At 32.4% G+C, this 16,990-nt stretch overlaps 2 protein-coding genes across 3 annotated transcripts in view; both read right to left on the bottom strand.

The window, feature by feature from the left end:
- LOC106681930 (uncharacterized) overlaps nucleotides 1-16,990 on the bottom strand; it is a 217,714-nt gene that overhangs the window by 155,050 nt on the left and 45,674 nt on the right. The gene's annotated exons all lie outside the window — the stretch shown is intronic.
- LOC106681929 (uncharacterized) lies at nucleotides 11,914-13,985 on the bottom strand. Its single transcript, XM_014422522.3, has one exon. It carries the CDS (start codon nucleotides 13,881-13,883, stop codon nucleotides 12,126-12,128), a length of 1,758 nt encoding a protein of 585 aa, XP_014278008.1. The 5' UTR covers nucleotides 13,884-13,985; the 3' UTR covers nucleotides 11,914-12,125.

The raw sequence follows: 16,990 nt of genomic DNA on the forward strand, positions 1-16,990 counted from the left end.
CGCGGGCTCGATGCTGAGTTTCAAGCGTGACTGACCTTAAAAATGAACAAAAAAAAGAGGATGTCCTAGAATGTTCTAGCTACTGTGCAATTTCCCTCTTTTCGGTAACCTACAAGATCTTTTCGAGGATACTGTTCAAGAGACTTCTAACCTTTGTCCAAAATAAAATAGGCTGGTATCAGACAGGATTTATATGACTAGAAGTCTATCCAGGGAGTTTAGAATCAGCACTCACCACTTATTCATAGTTCTCAAGGCTGCATGACGGTATTTCAAAAGAAGAACTCTACGATGGAATGTTAGGGTTTCTATTAAAACTTATATGTCTGGTCAGCAAGACATTGAAGGATATGAAATGTGTACAAATTCAAGAAAGTGCATACAAGAAATTTTGCACACACTAGGCACTGAAATAGAGGAGATTTTAACTTCAGATTGGTGGGACACTATTCAACAGGTTAGCTATGATCCCAGCTTTTTCTGACATCAATGTGATTGGAAGGACTTTTGGAATGGTAAGGGATGCCTTTCCCGACCGAAATTACAGAACTGGAGCTAATCACGAAATACATGAATGCCATTCATCAATTCCATTGATCCATGAATTCAATTGATGGGGTTCATGTTGATGGACAGGTTTAGATTGGTCAGTCCACTTTCGAAAAAGTATACGAGACGAATTTATTTGTCTTGGAACTCCAGTAAACTTCGGAAACGACATAATTCCTGAAATCCATTGTCGGACAATGGCTGTAAATACCAAGGACTCCAGAGGGACATTGAAGCAGAGTGCTACCTAGAAGTCAGGAACTGGCCCTTACCAGGTTTAAACGCCAAATCTTCTATATGATGTATGGGGCTGTTTGTACTAATGAAACTTAAAGCAAACTAATGTCGAGCTAATGGTCCTTTACAATTATTTCACAAATACAATTGTCACCGTCATTGAGATAAGTCATCTACGGTGGGCGGGACAATTAGTTAGAATAGAGAGGACCAAGTCCCGAGGAAGATAGTAGACGAAAGGTTATACAGATAAAGACAATGCTGGACATTCGAAACTGGAGATCAGTAGCACAGCAAAGTGATGAGAAGTTTTTTTCTTTGTTTCACATCAAATGTATAAGTGATAATGGAAACATTGCCACAGTGGCTAAAGATCAGTAAAATAAATAAATAACTTTATCAACATACAGTTCTACCAAGTAGTAAATAAGATTTTTCCTATTTCCGATTTTTATTTATTTTTGACATGATTTTGCAGAATTTGTTTCCTTATACAAACAGAACTCAGCATGCTGTAGGTTGTAGCCGCAGCCACTCTGTACATGAGTAGAAAAACTAGTCAATGGACGAGTTCCAATAGACAAATTTTATTTTAAGGTTCAGTGTGCTCCAGAAGAGTATCTTATAGGCAATCCACGGCTGGCATAGCAAAACATAAAGAATCTGCCACAGCCAAACTGGAACCCGGGCCTGGGACCTATATCAGATCCATTGGGCCGGAATTGAAATAATTGAAGTAATTTCTTGAGAGATGTCTGTTGTCATAAACATTTTGCAGATAAACGTAATTCAACTGAGGAAAAGAAATTGAAAAAGCAAATCTGTTTGGAATTGTGTATGTTGGTGTGTTATCGTATCCACTAATGTGTGCAGTTTAATTAAAAAAGATACAATATTGATTAAAAATACTTAATAACGTACACATCACACGGAGACACATCACGTTATGTGACAGTCTCCCTGCTTTCTTCAATCCAAAATTCCGTTCAGTCACACCATCCTCCCTTTCTACGATTTGGAAGGGCAGGAAGGGCCCCCAAAACCACATAAACCTCACCTTTAACTCCTTTCTTCTCTTGCATCCTCTCCCCCTCCCCAACTATTTGTCGACTTTTTTATGATTATTTTCTCATTATCTTTCTTCTTTAATTATCAACTGTTTTATTTATTCTACTTTGTTCAATCATCACACTGAGGCACCTTCAAATATTTTTAGTTGTATTCACACAGAATGGACTCATCAAACCACAGATTAAGTACCTCATTGTATACTTTCAAGTACCAACGGTAGGAAAAGATTGTATTTAATCTGAGTTATGTAACAAATGCTTAATGCTACTTACTAATTCATGTTTTTTTCCCAGTTTTAAAGGGATCCGAAAAGAAATACTTAATACCAATCTGAAGCCCTTTGGTCAAATCCTATTGTCCTATTATAACCGATACAATAAAACCATATAGGAGATATAAATGTTTTATCAGGACAGATGATGGTAGCAAATGTAGGGAGGGATTCAGATCTATCGGGAGGACAAACTGCTGAATATGTAGCGGCTGTCCTGCAGGATGAAAAACGGCCTCCATTCGGTCATCTCCTTTCACCATCGGCTTCCAATATTTTTATATTATTTGCTTTTCCGATTTCAGGCTGTTAGAATTGTATAATTATATACTTTTTTAAACGACCTATAGATTATAACTAAATGGTTTCTATAATATTTTGTTATTTTCGTTAAACATAAAACACTAGGATTATTAATGGCACAATGACTTAAGTTATCTATAAACATTTTCTTATAAAAACTTATAGTGATATGTGTTATTACAGGTGAGGATAAATAGGGCAAAGCAGTTTATTAATTTATTGAAGAGAGAGAATTTAACAACAACAAGCAGTGCTACCCTAAAATTTGCCAGGTATATGAACATTAACTAGATTAAAATAATATTTTTTTAAATATATTTTTTTCAATTTCTTGAGACTGGAAATTATTTATTCAATAAATCAAAATTGTATCCTTGTATAGTCTCAATACTTTTATTTCATGAATAGTCCAACGTTTCGGCCATTTCGGCCATCCTCAAGAACAATCTTCAATATAAATTGCATATAATATGATAGTAATAGTGTGGATAAATTGAAAATTAAAAGTTTTAAATATTTATGATTTTTTAAAAAATAGGGTGTATTTAACTTATAATTAATGACCTGGGCAGAATAGCCTGCAAAACAATTTTTAAATTTCTATGTGAGTTGAGAATTTATATTGAAGATTGTCCTTGAGGATGGCCGAAATGGCCGAAACGTTGGACTATTGATGAAATAAATGTGTTGAGACTATACAAGGATACAATTTTGATTTATTTAATAAATGATGTTTTTTTTAATTTTGTATTTATTTTTTTCCCTATATTTATTTATAATAAATTAATTATTCTGAAGAGACCATAAAGTAATTAATATTAAACCTATAAATCACTACTTTCTCATCAATATACTTTACAATAACAGCTTATTTTACATGTGTTTGAACTCATAAGGCCGTAAGATAACAAACTAATGCACTACGTAGATTATTAATAACAATTAAACAATAATGTTTAACTACTTAGCAACGTGTATTCACCTAATTTCAAAGGTACTACCAATTATCATGCTAAAAAATAAAGACATAAAAAACCTTAACAATAAACCAACTTCTTGAAAATACGTTATTGCTACGAAAATATCTGCTGTGAAGAATCGAACCAAAATAGTATAACAAGCAGTATTTCCAATACCTTTGGGATAGATGTAGTGAAGTCCCTTCTCATCAAAGTAGATATTTGCAATGAGATCTGATAATACCATTCCGAACCATTACTGTCACATAAAAATATTTGTTTATTTTATATTAATTTATATTTTTCTTCACCTTCTATTTGTTTTTAATTTCAATTGTTCGTTAAATGTTATTAGCTTATTGTTAATATTTTCATAAAATATTAATTATTTTTGTAGGAAGATAGTCCGGGTGGTGGTCAATAAAAGTATCAAAATAGTAAAAGAAAACTATTTATGGTAACAAACGTTTATCCATGTATTATAAAAAATCTTTCCCTTCCTAGGAAGTAGGGACCCTTTTTTCTATACCTGACTTCCCCCTTTCTTCTCAGTCGTTCTCGGTGTTCCAATCTGACAGGTTCTTAATATCTTCCTTTTAAATATTACTATACGTCATTTATACCATATCTAATTCACCTATCTGTTCAACCTTTTACATCTACCTCTTTACCATATTTATAACTAATTTTAATGAATAGTCTCCTATAATTTATTTGTCTAGATCTATATTTAGAACTACTAACACACCTGTATATTATATTTATTACTAACTTGCTTCCAGTCTACCTACATGTATAATTCCCTATATTATTATTTTTAGTTATTTTTTATATAAATATAAGAAGATGGTCAGGGTTGCGGTCAAAAAAAGAACAAATAGTTTTAAACTATTTTAATGTCCGACGTTGACGTTTCGCACCACTTTGGAGGGCTTCAATAGGGCTAAAAAGATACAAAATAACAAACAAAAAAAATTGAGAAAATTACAACGATAAGATACAATAAGGTAATTTAAGTTAGGATAAATATTATGTAAAAATAAAGTGATAAGAAATTACATATAAATAAAAGGAAGGAAGACATAATATAGTATCAGTATAAAATAAACTTGAATAAACAATGATAAAAATAAAAAATAAGTAACAATGGCAAGAGTAATAATTTTAAAAAATACGTAAAATATACAGTTAAAATAGTACAGGAGACGACGACAAAAACAATAGGGGAAAAAAAGAAGAAGAAGAAAGTAAAGATTAAATAAACGTCTTGAAAGAATAAATATAAATAAAAATAATAATTCTTATATTTAAATTTTTACGGTCAACTATATATATACAGTATACTTCATACGGTCAACTATCTTTTTCCAATATTAATTATTTTTATCTATCTATATATTATTTCTCAAATATTGACCAAACTTATTTAATAAATAAGCCTGATGGCCGCAATACATTTTTTTGGTTTTTAATTTTTTTTTAGGAAAAGTAAATTTTTTTAAGGAGGTAGGGAATTTAATATTAATTATTACGACAGTGTTAAATAAAAATTATCATAAAAATGAATTCAAACGAGTTATGATAAAATTATGCACGATATGGCTTATTAACTGAATCATTTTCATGTTTCGGGCTATGTTTATTTTCATGAAATAATAATATGCATAAAGAGTTGAATTTATGAGGGTTAGATTTTAATTTTTTTTTTTTACTATAAAGTTATTTTCGCCCCACATTTATATTTTGTCCTGTGATTTGTATCAAAACAACCTAAGTATGAGCACAATGACCAAGATAATAACAGTAGTTAAGTGAACAAAGTCATGGGACTTCCCGTAAGAGAGAAATAGTTTTTTGTTTATCCCTTTTATTCAGGTATATACTTATATTTTGTTATATCTCAATATAATACTTATAGCAACTTGAATTTAATTAAAAACTAAAATTTGTTTTTTTTTTAAATACAGCTTAAACAATTTATACAGTATAGTAACCAAGTACTGAGTGTAATTCTACTATAAAAAAAACTTTTTATTAGTATTTGTTAATATGTCTGGGTTGTTTAGTTAATTTAAATATCTGTCCACTAACGCCTGTTGAACAGATTCGATACTCAGGACTTCATCTTGACAAGAGACTTACTTGGAATCCACACACAAGACTATAACGACAAGAAACTGCTCGTAGATTTCGATTGCTACAAACATCTAATTGACAAACGCTCTAAACTTCCCATCCACTACAAAACATTATTATACACTATGATAATCAGACCAATTTGGACACATGGAATTGAGCTCTGGGGCTCTACCAAACCATCAAATTTCTCCCGTATCCAATCCTTACAATCCAAAATCCTACGTAAAATCTGTGATGTTCCTTATTAAGTTACAAATAAACTCATCCACAAAGACCTAAACATCCCATTCGTTGCAGATTTGCCCAAAAACAGATGCGTCTTTTCATTCCAAACTCCTTACCCATCCTAACCCATTAGTCCTTAATCTTCTTAACAATCCTTGACATTCCTCCGAGGGGTCTGAAAAGAAAATGGCCACGGGACCTTCTAATTTAAATTAATGCTTGAAGTACCACCAATAGGTGGTTTCTTCCCAAGATTTTCAAGTGTAAATGAAACATTCCACATATTTAGTTATTGTATTTATTATTTTGTACAGTTGTAAATTACATTAAATAAATTTTAAAAAATATTTTACGTGTAAGGATAATCAGTTTTTTTATTGTTTGTCACATTATTATCATTAATACATGCCTACTTCATTAACATTCAAATATATATTTCTGATATATATTTTTATTAAACTAATAAAATATTTTAAACCCAATATAAGAACTAAATTCACTTAAAAGGAATATGGGGTTTCATATTACAACCTTCTCCTCTACTGGTATCTTGAATAATACAAATGTCACTTCGATTCAACTGGAGCAATTATTCCTGGAATATAGGGTGGATATAAAAATATATATCGTGCATTGCTCAATTAAAACCGACATGAACAAACAACCTATGAAGATGATTAGCACAAGCCATAGTTCCCATGCTCTCGAACAATTAATGTAACCTCTGAGGAGGCAGTCAATTACTGTGGCTTTTAGTGAGTGAATAACCCACCGGCTTCAGTTCCCAAGGAGTTGGCCACCATCTGGACCAACGAAATGTACAATGTTATTATTATCAATACTTTTTTAATTCATATTATTGAATCAATATATTGAAAATATTATCACTTTAAAATATATCACAGCTTATATCTCGAATCACCATTCAATTAATCTCGTAAATTCGTTCTAATTAAAAAAAAACCAACATTAGCATATTAATACTTGAAAAGAAAGTTATAAAATATCGAAATTGGTCTTCAGACATCTCGTCTAAACTATTTTTTTTTTCGAGATTTGTTTGGAAAGTAGTAATAATTATTATTTGTGTCTTCCTCCCTACTACAGGTAGAGCAACTTTATATTCAGGCAGATAATTAAAATTATTTAAGATTTCAAAATGTAAAATTATCACTCACATCACAAAGTGATGGTAAATATAAGTGTTATTATGTTATTGATAACCACGCACGAAGTTAACACTAACCTCGCATGCTTGCTCACGTGATTTGTTCTCAAAATTACTTATGTAATTAAGTAGAAAAACAATACTCTCGTTTCATAAGAAAGCTCCAAAGTGAAGAAAAAATGACATAGAAAGACTGTATCATTTTTCATACCAATAATACTGCGAAAACTAGTTTGATATCAGTTTAAATGTAATTTATTTATTACTGTTTAAACTGTTGAATTCTTAAGTAATAAAAGTGCCTTTTATAATAAAGTAATCCGAACAACCGCTTCCTTACCACCGAGGAATCAAACAAAACCATTCCATAGAACGATCAGCATTCTTTTTTTAGATCAGTAATCAGTGATGAGAGACAGAAGGAGTTATTAGTTTGTCTAATTGTAAATTGCATGTATTTTTTTTTTTTATTAATTGTTTAAACGTTTGTTTATAATTTCAAAACTAAAGGTCATTATGATAAGGGGGCAGTGAGTGAGTAGTATTAGGGTGAGAGGGCAGTGAGTGAGTAGTATTAGGGTGGGAGGGCAGTGAGTGAGTAGTATTAGGGTGAGAGGGCAGTGAGTGAGTAGTATTAAGGCGGATCCACATGTTGGCCGCTCGCCACGAATCGGAGGCTTGTACAAATGCTCGGTAAACAAAGAGCGGACCATCCACATGTCAATGTTATTCAGAGAGGCAAGCTTGGCGGACGTACCAGTGGTTTCAGCCATTGCACCGGGATTATATTATTGTTATTACAAAAAAAAAGAAAATGAAAGGAAATTAAATATAAATAAATAGGATTAAATATAAAACTTATAATAAAAAGTCCCAACAAAGACCTTTAACCTCCTAACAGCTCTCAGTTGCAACTAGACAAAGAACAATGGCCGAGATGCTACACGAGCGCTCACACGAACCCCTGTGAATCTGTGTCCAAAAATCCGACTCTCGACGGCTCGGCAACGAGCCTAGGCCAACCAAGCCAAGCCACCCATTCACATGCTCGCGCATGTCTGAGTTCGCCATGGCTTGGCCAACATGTAGAGGCCCCTTTAGGGTGGGGGGGGCAGTGAGTGAGTAGTATTAGGGTGAGGGGGGCAGTCGCTTCAATCCAGACAATGAAACGATGCAGAGAGAGGAAGAAAAGAAACGTAAGAGAGAATGGACTGAGAATTGAATAACGTATACCACAGCATTTATTTATGTTTATGTTATCCCGGAATTCATATTTTTTTATTTAAATTACCCTATTTAACAGAAACGTCCGAGCCTTTGAAAATAAGTTTCTGACTTTTTTTTAGCTTAATAATGCTCCCTGCTTTGGTTTTTAATCAGATTATTTCGCTGTAGAAATGATTCTCCATTTATATGCTTATACAATTAATTTAGTGTAAAGATATAATTAATGTAATATTAGCACTTAATAGTAATAATAATGTTTACAATTTTAAACACTTTAAGCATATTCCTAATCAAACTTGGAATTTATTGTAAAAATGTGTTCCATTTATATTTTTTCTAGTTAAACCTATTGCTTTGATTGGAATTTTCTTTTTTTTTCTTTACTAATAAATCGTTGGTGATTTTAATTTATGCATTTAAGTCGGGCAAGTAGAAATCAAGCACTCGAAACTTCATTACCGAGCCCCAGTTTCCCCGCAGACCATGCATTATTCATACGCGAGATTTAGTCAGTTTTGGAAGTGAGTTTACAGAGATAGTTTTAGAATCCCCTAGGGCGGTTTCCCCTAATCCACCGACTTGTACTATAATTCATTAAAATGTTTATTGTAATGAGATAGGTTAGTCGGGCCTTGGACATGTTGATCCATTGATGATTTACATCTCAAGTGAAACAGCTAAGTTTCACAGCTACGTAAATTATGCAGCATCCTCTACATAACTTATAGGACTAAGAGCGTTAACTGTTACTAACTGGGGATTGACTGTTTGGATAATTATTAATTGTTTATTGTACACCCATCTCATTATGATAACAGGATCAATTGGATGATATTTTTTTTGTAATAAGATGAACAATATTTTAAATTAGAGAAATTGAAATATTTTTTTATTATTAACATTAGATTATGAGCTGAGTCTGGGGGGGCTTAAATTACAATTTATAAATAATTTTCTGAATAAATAAAAATAGAAATTTTGGATTTCAACGGGAAAAGCAAAGGTATCGATCTTTCTGGATACTTTATAATATTCGAGTTCCAATAGAAAGCCTTACGTTTAATAGTTTCCAACATACAATTTTTCAAACACCAATATTTTTTCCAAATTATTAGAAACAATATTTTGCGAATATCTCTTCTTCTCCTGGCACGACAGACCGTGGAGGTCCAAGCCTTTCATAGACGTTTCTTGACGTGGTTTTTTTGCAGGGAGGGTTCGTGACTCCCACGCCTATCTTTGTGAGTGCCACCCATTGGCTACCGGGCCTCACAAATGCTTGAAAAAATCCCGGTTAGGGCAGGGGTTCGAACTCACAACCTTTGGGTTGGTAGATAGGCTATCACGCTGCTACCGTCGCCCCCATTTTGCGAATATAATTTAGCAAATATCACGTAAATTACCATTGTATGGAAAACGATAACTATGGGGGGTTTTTCTTACTTCCTTTATTAAATATAAAAATAGCGGAATTAATATATATCTAAATACATACATGGGTATTATGCGCCCCTTCCTATGCCGCATGGCAAGGGGTTGGACTGGGTCCGCTGAGGGGGGGTACAAAGAACGGAGAAGGCCGCTCCACTGGGAGATAAAAGGGTTAAGATTACTTCAGGCTGCAGAGCCCGAAGCCCTTCCCTCGGCGAGGACGTTGACCAAGGGGACAGTGCTTTGCCACCTCCCGGATCTTAGTGGAGGGCGACCTCTCTGAACAGCCGGTTAGCACATGCCTTCAGCCTATCAAATAACTTGATGTGCCTACGGCCTATGAACTCCGGGACAGAGAGGAGTTGGAGCTTATCATGGATAGCACTGTTCCTGGCTCTTTGGAGTGATAATTTGATAATTAGCCACATTTTCCAAGAATGCCCACATTTCACATCACACCTCAATAGCGTAGGATATTTTATAAACCTCAGAGATGATGATAAAACAATAAAATTTGTATTTCAGTTTTTAAAATCAAAAGGTGTACTAACACAAATATAAATTGGAACAGACAACAAGTAAATCTCTCTCTCTATATATAAAAGAGAGCTGTTGAATCTTTGTCCTCGAAAGACTTGGGTATTTTTGGACCGATTTACGTGGAACTTTGGCTATATGTTCCATTTTGCCGTGGGAAGGTTTAAAGATAATGTAATCATGAGATTTTTGAGTAGAAAAAATTTATGAACTGAATTATGCGTAAGGCTCGGAGTAAAGTAGTTCGCTAAATTTAAAAAAAAATAAAACATATTCGTTTTCAGGGTTGCGCCAAAGTACTAAATACCATTTTTGGAATAAATTAAACATCATTCATTTTTTACTTCGATTCCATCCGTGAATAATTTTTCACCTTTATTTATTTCGAGGATTTATCTTTTTTAATCCGATGATCGTTGTGTATATATAATTGTTCCTAACTCTTCTCCATTTAATCGATTTCTACGTTAATAGAACCGTCGGAAACATAAATGTCTGCTCTTATAACATTTGGAATAATAAAAACGAATGTGATGGCATATATTGGTTCAATTTATGTTACCTAAGCATAATGATGAAGTATACCTACATGTTTAATTGAACTAAATATAATAATTTAAATCAAACTATCATAGTATCATTAAATCTGTATACATCCTCAAATATAGCAATAGCGAAGCATTGCCAGGTCAGCTAGTAAATAAATAATAATAGAATTAAAAACACTAAATAAAATAAATGGAAGCAAAATTAAATAAAGCATAAACTGCGTTACTTACCAATGATGTTTTACGCCACGAAACAAAAACAAACAAAGTACTATCGTGTTGTTCATGATGTTTATCTTCGTAAGAACAGCAGTTACCGTGATGGGTTTGAGAAAAAATATTGGTGTTTCGAAAAGGTTTATATAGGAAAATATTGAACGTAAAGAGTTCTATCAGGACTTGACTTGAAGCTAGTTAATTACATCATATAATAGTTTATAAATACTATTTTCATAAGAATAGTAATTTTCATATTATTTGCCTGTATATATTAACAAAATGATTAGAAGGTGACTGATTTAATTACCGCTATCCATAATTTGTCTTTTTCGATGCGTGTAACTAACTTGTGGGTGCCCTCACACCTGAACTTGTGTAATTTCGAAATAAATTTTTTGAACTTTTTTCAATGGTTTCGTCTTAATGAAAATCTTCAATATTAAAAAAAACATAATCATCAGGTTATATGAATGGTTGTATGAAATACTGTAACAGAGTAAGAATTTTTGGTTATGTTCCAAAAGATTTGGAAAAATGGAGATTTTCTTTTGTTTCTCAACTACTAACTTACTGAAGTAAAATTAACAGACTGATTTTTTCGTTGATTGATAACAAATATGTGTTTTTAAAATATTGTATCTAAGGGATTTTTGAACATATAAAACTTTATTAGGGTCCAAATTGAAGCTTGTTAAATACAATATTAAGTAGATTATGATGATATTTCAGCAACTTCTGATATTTAAGGAGTTATTGCCAGTAAAATTAAAAATAATATGGCCATTTTGAAAAGTAATTCGTTAGCTATAGATAGATCTCTTGGAACATTTCATATGTTGGTTTGAAAGATTATTTTGTTTTTATTGCAAATAAAATTCTTTTCTTTAAAAACTATTGAAAAAAAATTTTAAATATTAAATTTCAATATTGGGAAAGGAATATCCCATAAATTTTTTATATTATTTTATTGATTAAGCACAAAGTATTTTACTAATAAATTAAATTATCAAGTTGTTAGAACATAAAAAATACAGATTAGTAAAGTTTTATTTACGGAACAAGAATAACTTTCATTATAAATGTAAATAGCAATAAAATAAAATTGAATGATCTGGAATAACTAAACGATGAAATAGTATATTTTCAGAAAAATATATTCCCAGATTAAATAATATTTAAAAGATAGGATAACACGTGAATAAAAAGGTAAATTATTTAAAAGCCTTAAGATAGCTCAAGTTTTATACATCTTCTATTATCCACAACATGTTGAGACCCGCTGGGCCAATGTTGGTCTTACCAAGAGTGGACTGATGGAACTTTTTAATACAGTGTATGAACAACAGGAGTGCGAAGAAAATGTTGTTGTGACCCGACGGTATTTGACAAATTTTTCCTTTAACAAGAACGTGATAAGAAGGTGGGCATGCATTTTGTTGGATAATGGCGATTTCTCTCTGAGGGGGCATCTCGGATGTCTTGGAAAAAAAGATTGTTGAGAAGGTTTGTTTTCGCGGTTCTAAATCCATCGGTGGTAACATAGCATCGAAATAGGTAATTACTAAATGCATTACTAATTCCGAATCTGAGGGTACATAGTCGCTCCACATGGGATCCCTGCAGTTGCCCCTCGACTGCCCCGAGAATTCTCGCATGTTGTTTCCGACAGCAAGTTCTCTGATCCTTTGGACCAGATACTGCTGGTTACCACAAATTTTCAGAAATGGTAGCAATTGGGCCAAAGAAGGTATATTTCTGGAAATCTGTTCCGAACAAGCTGTGGCTCTTAGGATATCAAGGCCGACCTCCCCAATGGCTATCAAGGACAAGCCATGCCATTGTAATTTGTGGTCTATCATGGCCATTTCCTCCACCAACCTCTTTAGTATCGTGTTCGAAATCCATGCCCTTAGGTTTGCTATCCATGTCACAAGATTAAAAGGGTTGATTCCAAACCTTCTCCATACCTCGCTATGGATCTGGAAATTCTTGCAATTTCCAATATTAGTAATATTCTTCAATATTTGACTCTTGATAGGCGATTGACGTAAATTACTTGTTGTTTCACGTGCGAGAAGGGAATAATGCGAATTTTCCTCGTTATATTGTGAAAGAGGAATTTTGAAAATTCTGAATTGTCTTTCATCATCGAGTGGCTGAAGCCCATGAATAATATCTTCAATGCCTCTACACTGGCGGCATATGCAGGAACAATGATTACTGTCAGGTATCAGGTTAACGCGCGGTTGCAGTGGTCGATCCTTGGCGTACCTACAATAATAACAATGACAAATGCAGTCATGGAGGGGGTAGCTTCTTTTCAAAAGATTTTCATATTCATCTTTATACATTACAAAGCCGACGCCGCAGTAAGGGCACTCCTCATTGGTCAATTCAGCCCCACCCCAGAACCAGGACTTGAAGTAGGCTAAGGGATAGGCCCTAAAAGGGCACAATCGACACTTGTAATTGAGTACAGGACACCGGCAAGGTTTTATGACCACTCCTTTTGGTGTAATGAGCGCACCTGTTTCCAATTTGAAATAAATGGAGATGATTTTCGTATCAGCATCGCAAGAAATCTGGTGCCAGGTGGCTACCGGACTTTCATAACTTTCGGAAGGAGGTGGATCTAAAGGTTTGGCTTCCTCAGTCTTTGGTGGTCGAATAAGTTTGACCAAAATCTTGTCTTTTGGTGCTAGTTGTTGAGATGAAAATTTGTCCTCCGACATTTCTTGTTCCAGTGATTTGGGATTCCTTAATATAACGTACATATGCATTGAAAGGTTAGATAGTAGACATAAATTAGTTATCATTTTGACAACAGGAATGCCAAACGATGTAAACGATAACAACACGGGAACTATTATAATGCATAACATATTTACCATAGCCCAGAATAACGCTTCTTTTTTCTTATGCATCATTTCATAGCTCATCCTTTTCGATCTGGCAAGCTTCAGAAGATAATTTTCGAATTTATAATTAAAATCATCCATTGCTTCAATCTAAGGTTTATAAAAAGTATAAAAAAAATTACATTTCAATTAAGAATATTTGTCTAGAAGGGGGAACGAACCTAATCCAATAAAAATCTACGTTTAAACAGCAGTCACCTGTAAATGGAATTTCATATGTTCTAAAATATTCTAAAATGGAAATGTTATTTATTCTTTATCACTAGCGATGATACTGTACTGCGGTGTTTAAATTTTGTTGATCAGACAAACGATCTGCCAAATAAAGTGTAATAAGTTCATTTTTATTGTTTGTCATATTTTTCTCAATTCCATCCAGTATGCATGGCTATAAGCCTCAATACTGTTTCATTGCATATAATATGTAATTCATGTAACTTATGACCCATTTATGGTTAGAGAAAAGATGATCCTGGTACAACGCATAATCTACAGTACCAGAGCGTGATATGAAAGGTGTAGGATTAGTAGGAACTAACATTGCAAGTGGTTTTTCCAGGAGAAACCCGTGGGTATGATCATTGTAATATCAAGGTATAAGCATATTTTGCGTGTAGAAGTTTACATTTAGTTCTACTGAAGATATTCAGCAGAAGTAGCTACGGCTTTGCAACGTATTCAAAGTTACTTCCGAAAACCATAGCATTAACTAGTTTACAATATGTAACTTTATGTAAGCCGAAGGACGTAGGATGAACAATGGTAGTGAACACCAAGAAAATTTCAAGTTCCTGATATAGTGAGGTATAGTTCCATAGTATTGACTGTCGCCATAATCGAAAGGTATACGAATAATATTGTTGACATAGCACTTGGCATTTCCCTGACTATATATTCCATATGAAGGTTAGTGAAAGTAATAAATATTATTAAATGTCAACTTGGCAGAAATATAGAGTACCAGTTTCAAACTTTTAAAACTATTAGTGAAATGTCAAATTTCGGTTTTCTAAAGTATTATAGGTAATGCTAAAAAGTGATATAAACTTAATATAAATAACAAAAAAAAACTAAAGACAATTAACAAATAGTAGAATGTAGTCAATAATATTTTTTTTTTAAATTCTTGTAAATATAAACAATTAATTTGCACTTATAATCTGTTTATGAAGTTAATCAATTTATCTCTGAGCATTGCTTCCTCTTCCATTCATGACAATCCTCCGAGGCTCCTGAAAAGAAGATGGTCACGAAACCTGCAAATCTAAAACGTCATTAGAGTGCTACCAATTGGTAGTTATAACTATGATCAAATTACTAAATTTTTGATAAAGTACAGTTGTAAATAACAATAAATAAAGAAATAAATAAAATCTCTGAGTATGACCCTGGATAGGATAACAAATATTCGATTAGTGCTGATTATATTTTTCAAAACATTGTGTATTGGATCACATCGTTCCATTCTTACACCTTTCATACTTTACAAACATCTGCTAACGAACATACGATTTGTTAGGAATGCATTATTTGCCGGCATTAGTGAAAGTAAGCATTAGCATTCCAGAACTCTCTTATATTCATTTTCGTAATATATGAAGAAATATCCGCAGGGCATATTTATTTCGAAACTTATGTTATTGTGGAACCCATGAATGATACCAAACATTTAGGTTTGTTAAAAAGAAACATATTAATGATACGAAATTAAAAAAAAAAAAGTATGTACTATAGTTGATGTGTTAATATGAATTGTAATATGTATGAATGAAATATGTATTTTTTTCTAAAATCATGCTTTTCAAATTCAAGATGTCATGTAGGGACATTGAAGAAATTATGACAAATAAAATGAAATTCACATCTGTAATTGAAATTAGGTGAATGGAAATATACCTTCCTGTATAAAAGTTTTTGTACCGGATTTTTATCAATTAAATGAAATCTATAGTTAATATAACACGCATATTTTTATTTTTTATTTTAGCGCCATTATCTTGCTGAAGAAAAATGAATTCAATAAGAGATTCTGTAAGATGGAAATTCCGAGTGTTGTTTTTCGGTGTTGTACAATTCCATACAGCACAAATAAGGGGAGTTGGGATGTGGACACACATAATGGAGCTGTAGGAACAGTTATGTATATGCAAATGTTATTCAGCCCCTATGTAAATTCCCATCTTACCCACCCCTGCACAAATTGACACATGTATAACTTTCTGTAGCGATGTATATTTCAACTTAATGCTCTTGTGAGTACAATCCTCCCACATAGGATCCCAAAAAAGATAATACATGGTATTACAAGAAAGTATGAATTATCACCGTAATATCTTTCATATATTATTAACTACTACTAAATATTGATAAAATGTTATTTTATTTCCAAGTGAATAACAAACAGTTTTTAAAACAATTCCTGTTAAACTAAAAAAATATATGTATTTGAGACGAAGTAAGTGATCTAAATCATAACCTTTTTAGTTCTCTGATTTATTGGCTATTTTTATAAATATATTAATCCCAAAAATGTTATTTATTGACTTCGGGAATGATAAAATCACTTTTCAGATGTTTAAAACAAAAGTAGATTATTTTACTTCTCCAAATCACATCTAAATATTTATTTATATCCTCCACACAAAGTTGAGACTTAAGAATTTTTCACAATAATTCTATAACCGTATATTATATAAAAAAGTAAAACGATATTTTTCACTAAATGAAGATTAATCGAATCACGCCACTCTGACCTCAACCCCCTCTTATATAGATAGGTATATATTAAGTTTGTATTTTTTACTTCAAAATATAAACTTCTCTCTTTTTTTTAATAATCTTACTTATCTATGTATGAGGGGATTGGGTCAAAGTGGCGTGACCGGATTAATCTTCATTTTGTGAAAAAATATTGTTTTACTTATTTATATAATATACAGTTATAGAATTATTGTGAAAAATTCTTAAGTCTCAACTTTGTGTGGAGGATATAAATAAATATTTAGATGTGATTTGGAGAAGTAAAATAATCTACTTTTGTTTTAAACATCTGAAAAGTTTCAGACATTTTGTTTTTAACCATTTCCGAAGTCAATAAATAACATTTTTGGGATAAATGATATTTATAAAAATAGCCACTAAATCAGTGAAGTACTATGTTTGTGATTTAAGGTTGAGTTCAGTTATAT

This window comes from Halyomorpha halys, unplaced genomic scaffold (genome assembly GCF_000696795.3).
Source record: "Halyomorpha halys isolate HHAL.00 unplaced genomic scaffold, Hhal_1.1 Scaffold374.1, whole genome shotgun sequence".
NCBI lineage: Eukaryota > Metazoa > Arthropoda > Insecta > Hemiptera > Pentatomidae > Halyomorpha > Halyomorpha halys.

What these genes read in the sequence shown, in the direction of transcription:
- LOC106681929 (XM_014422522.3), bottom strand. Translation starts at nt 13,883, where the DNA reads ATGGATGATTTTAATTATAAATTCGAAAATTATCTTCTGAAGCTTGCC.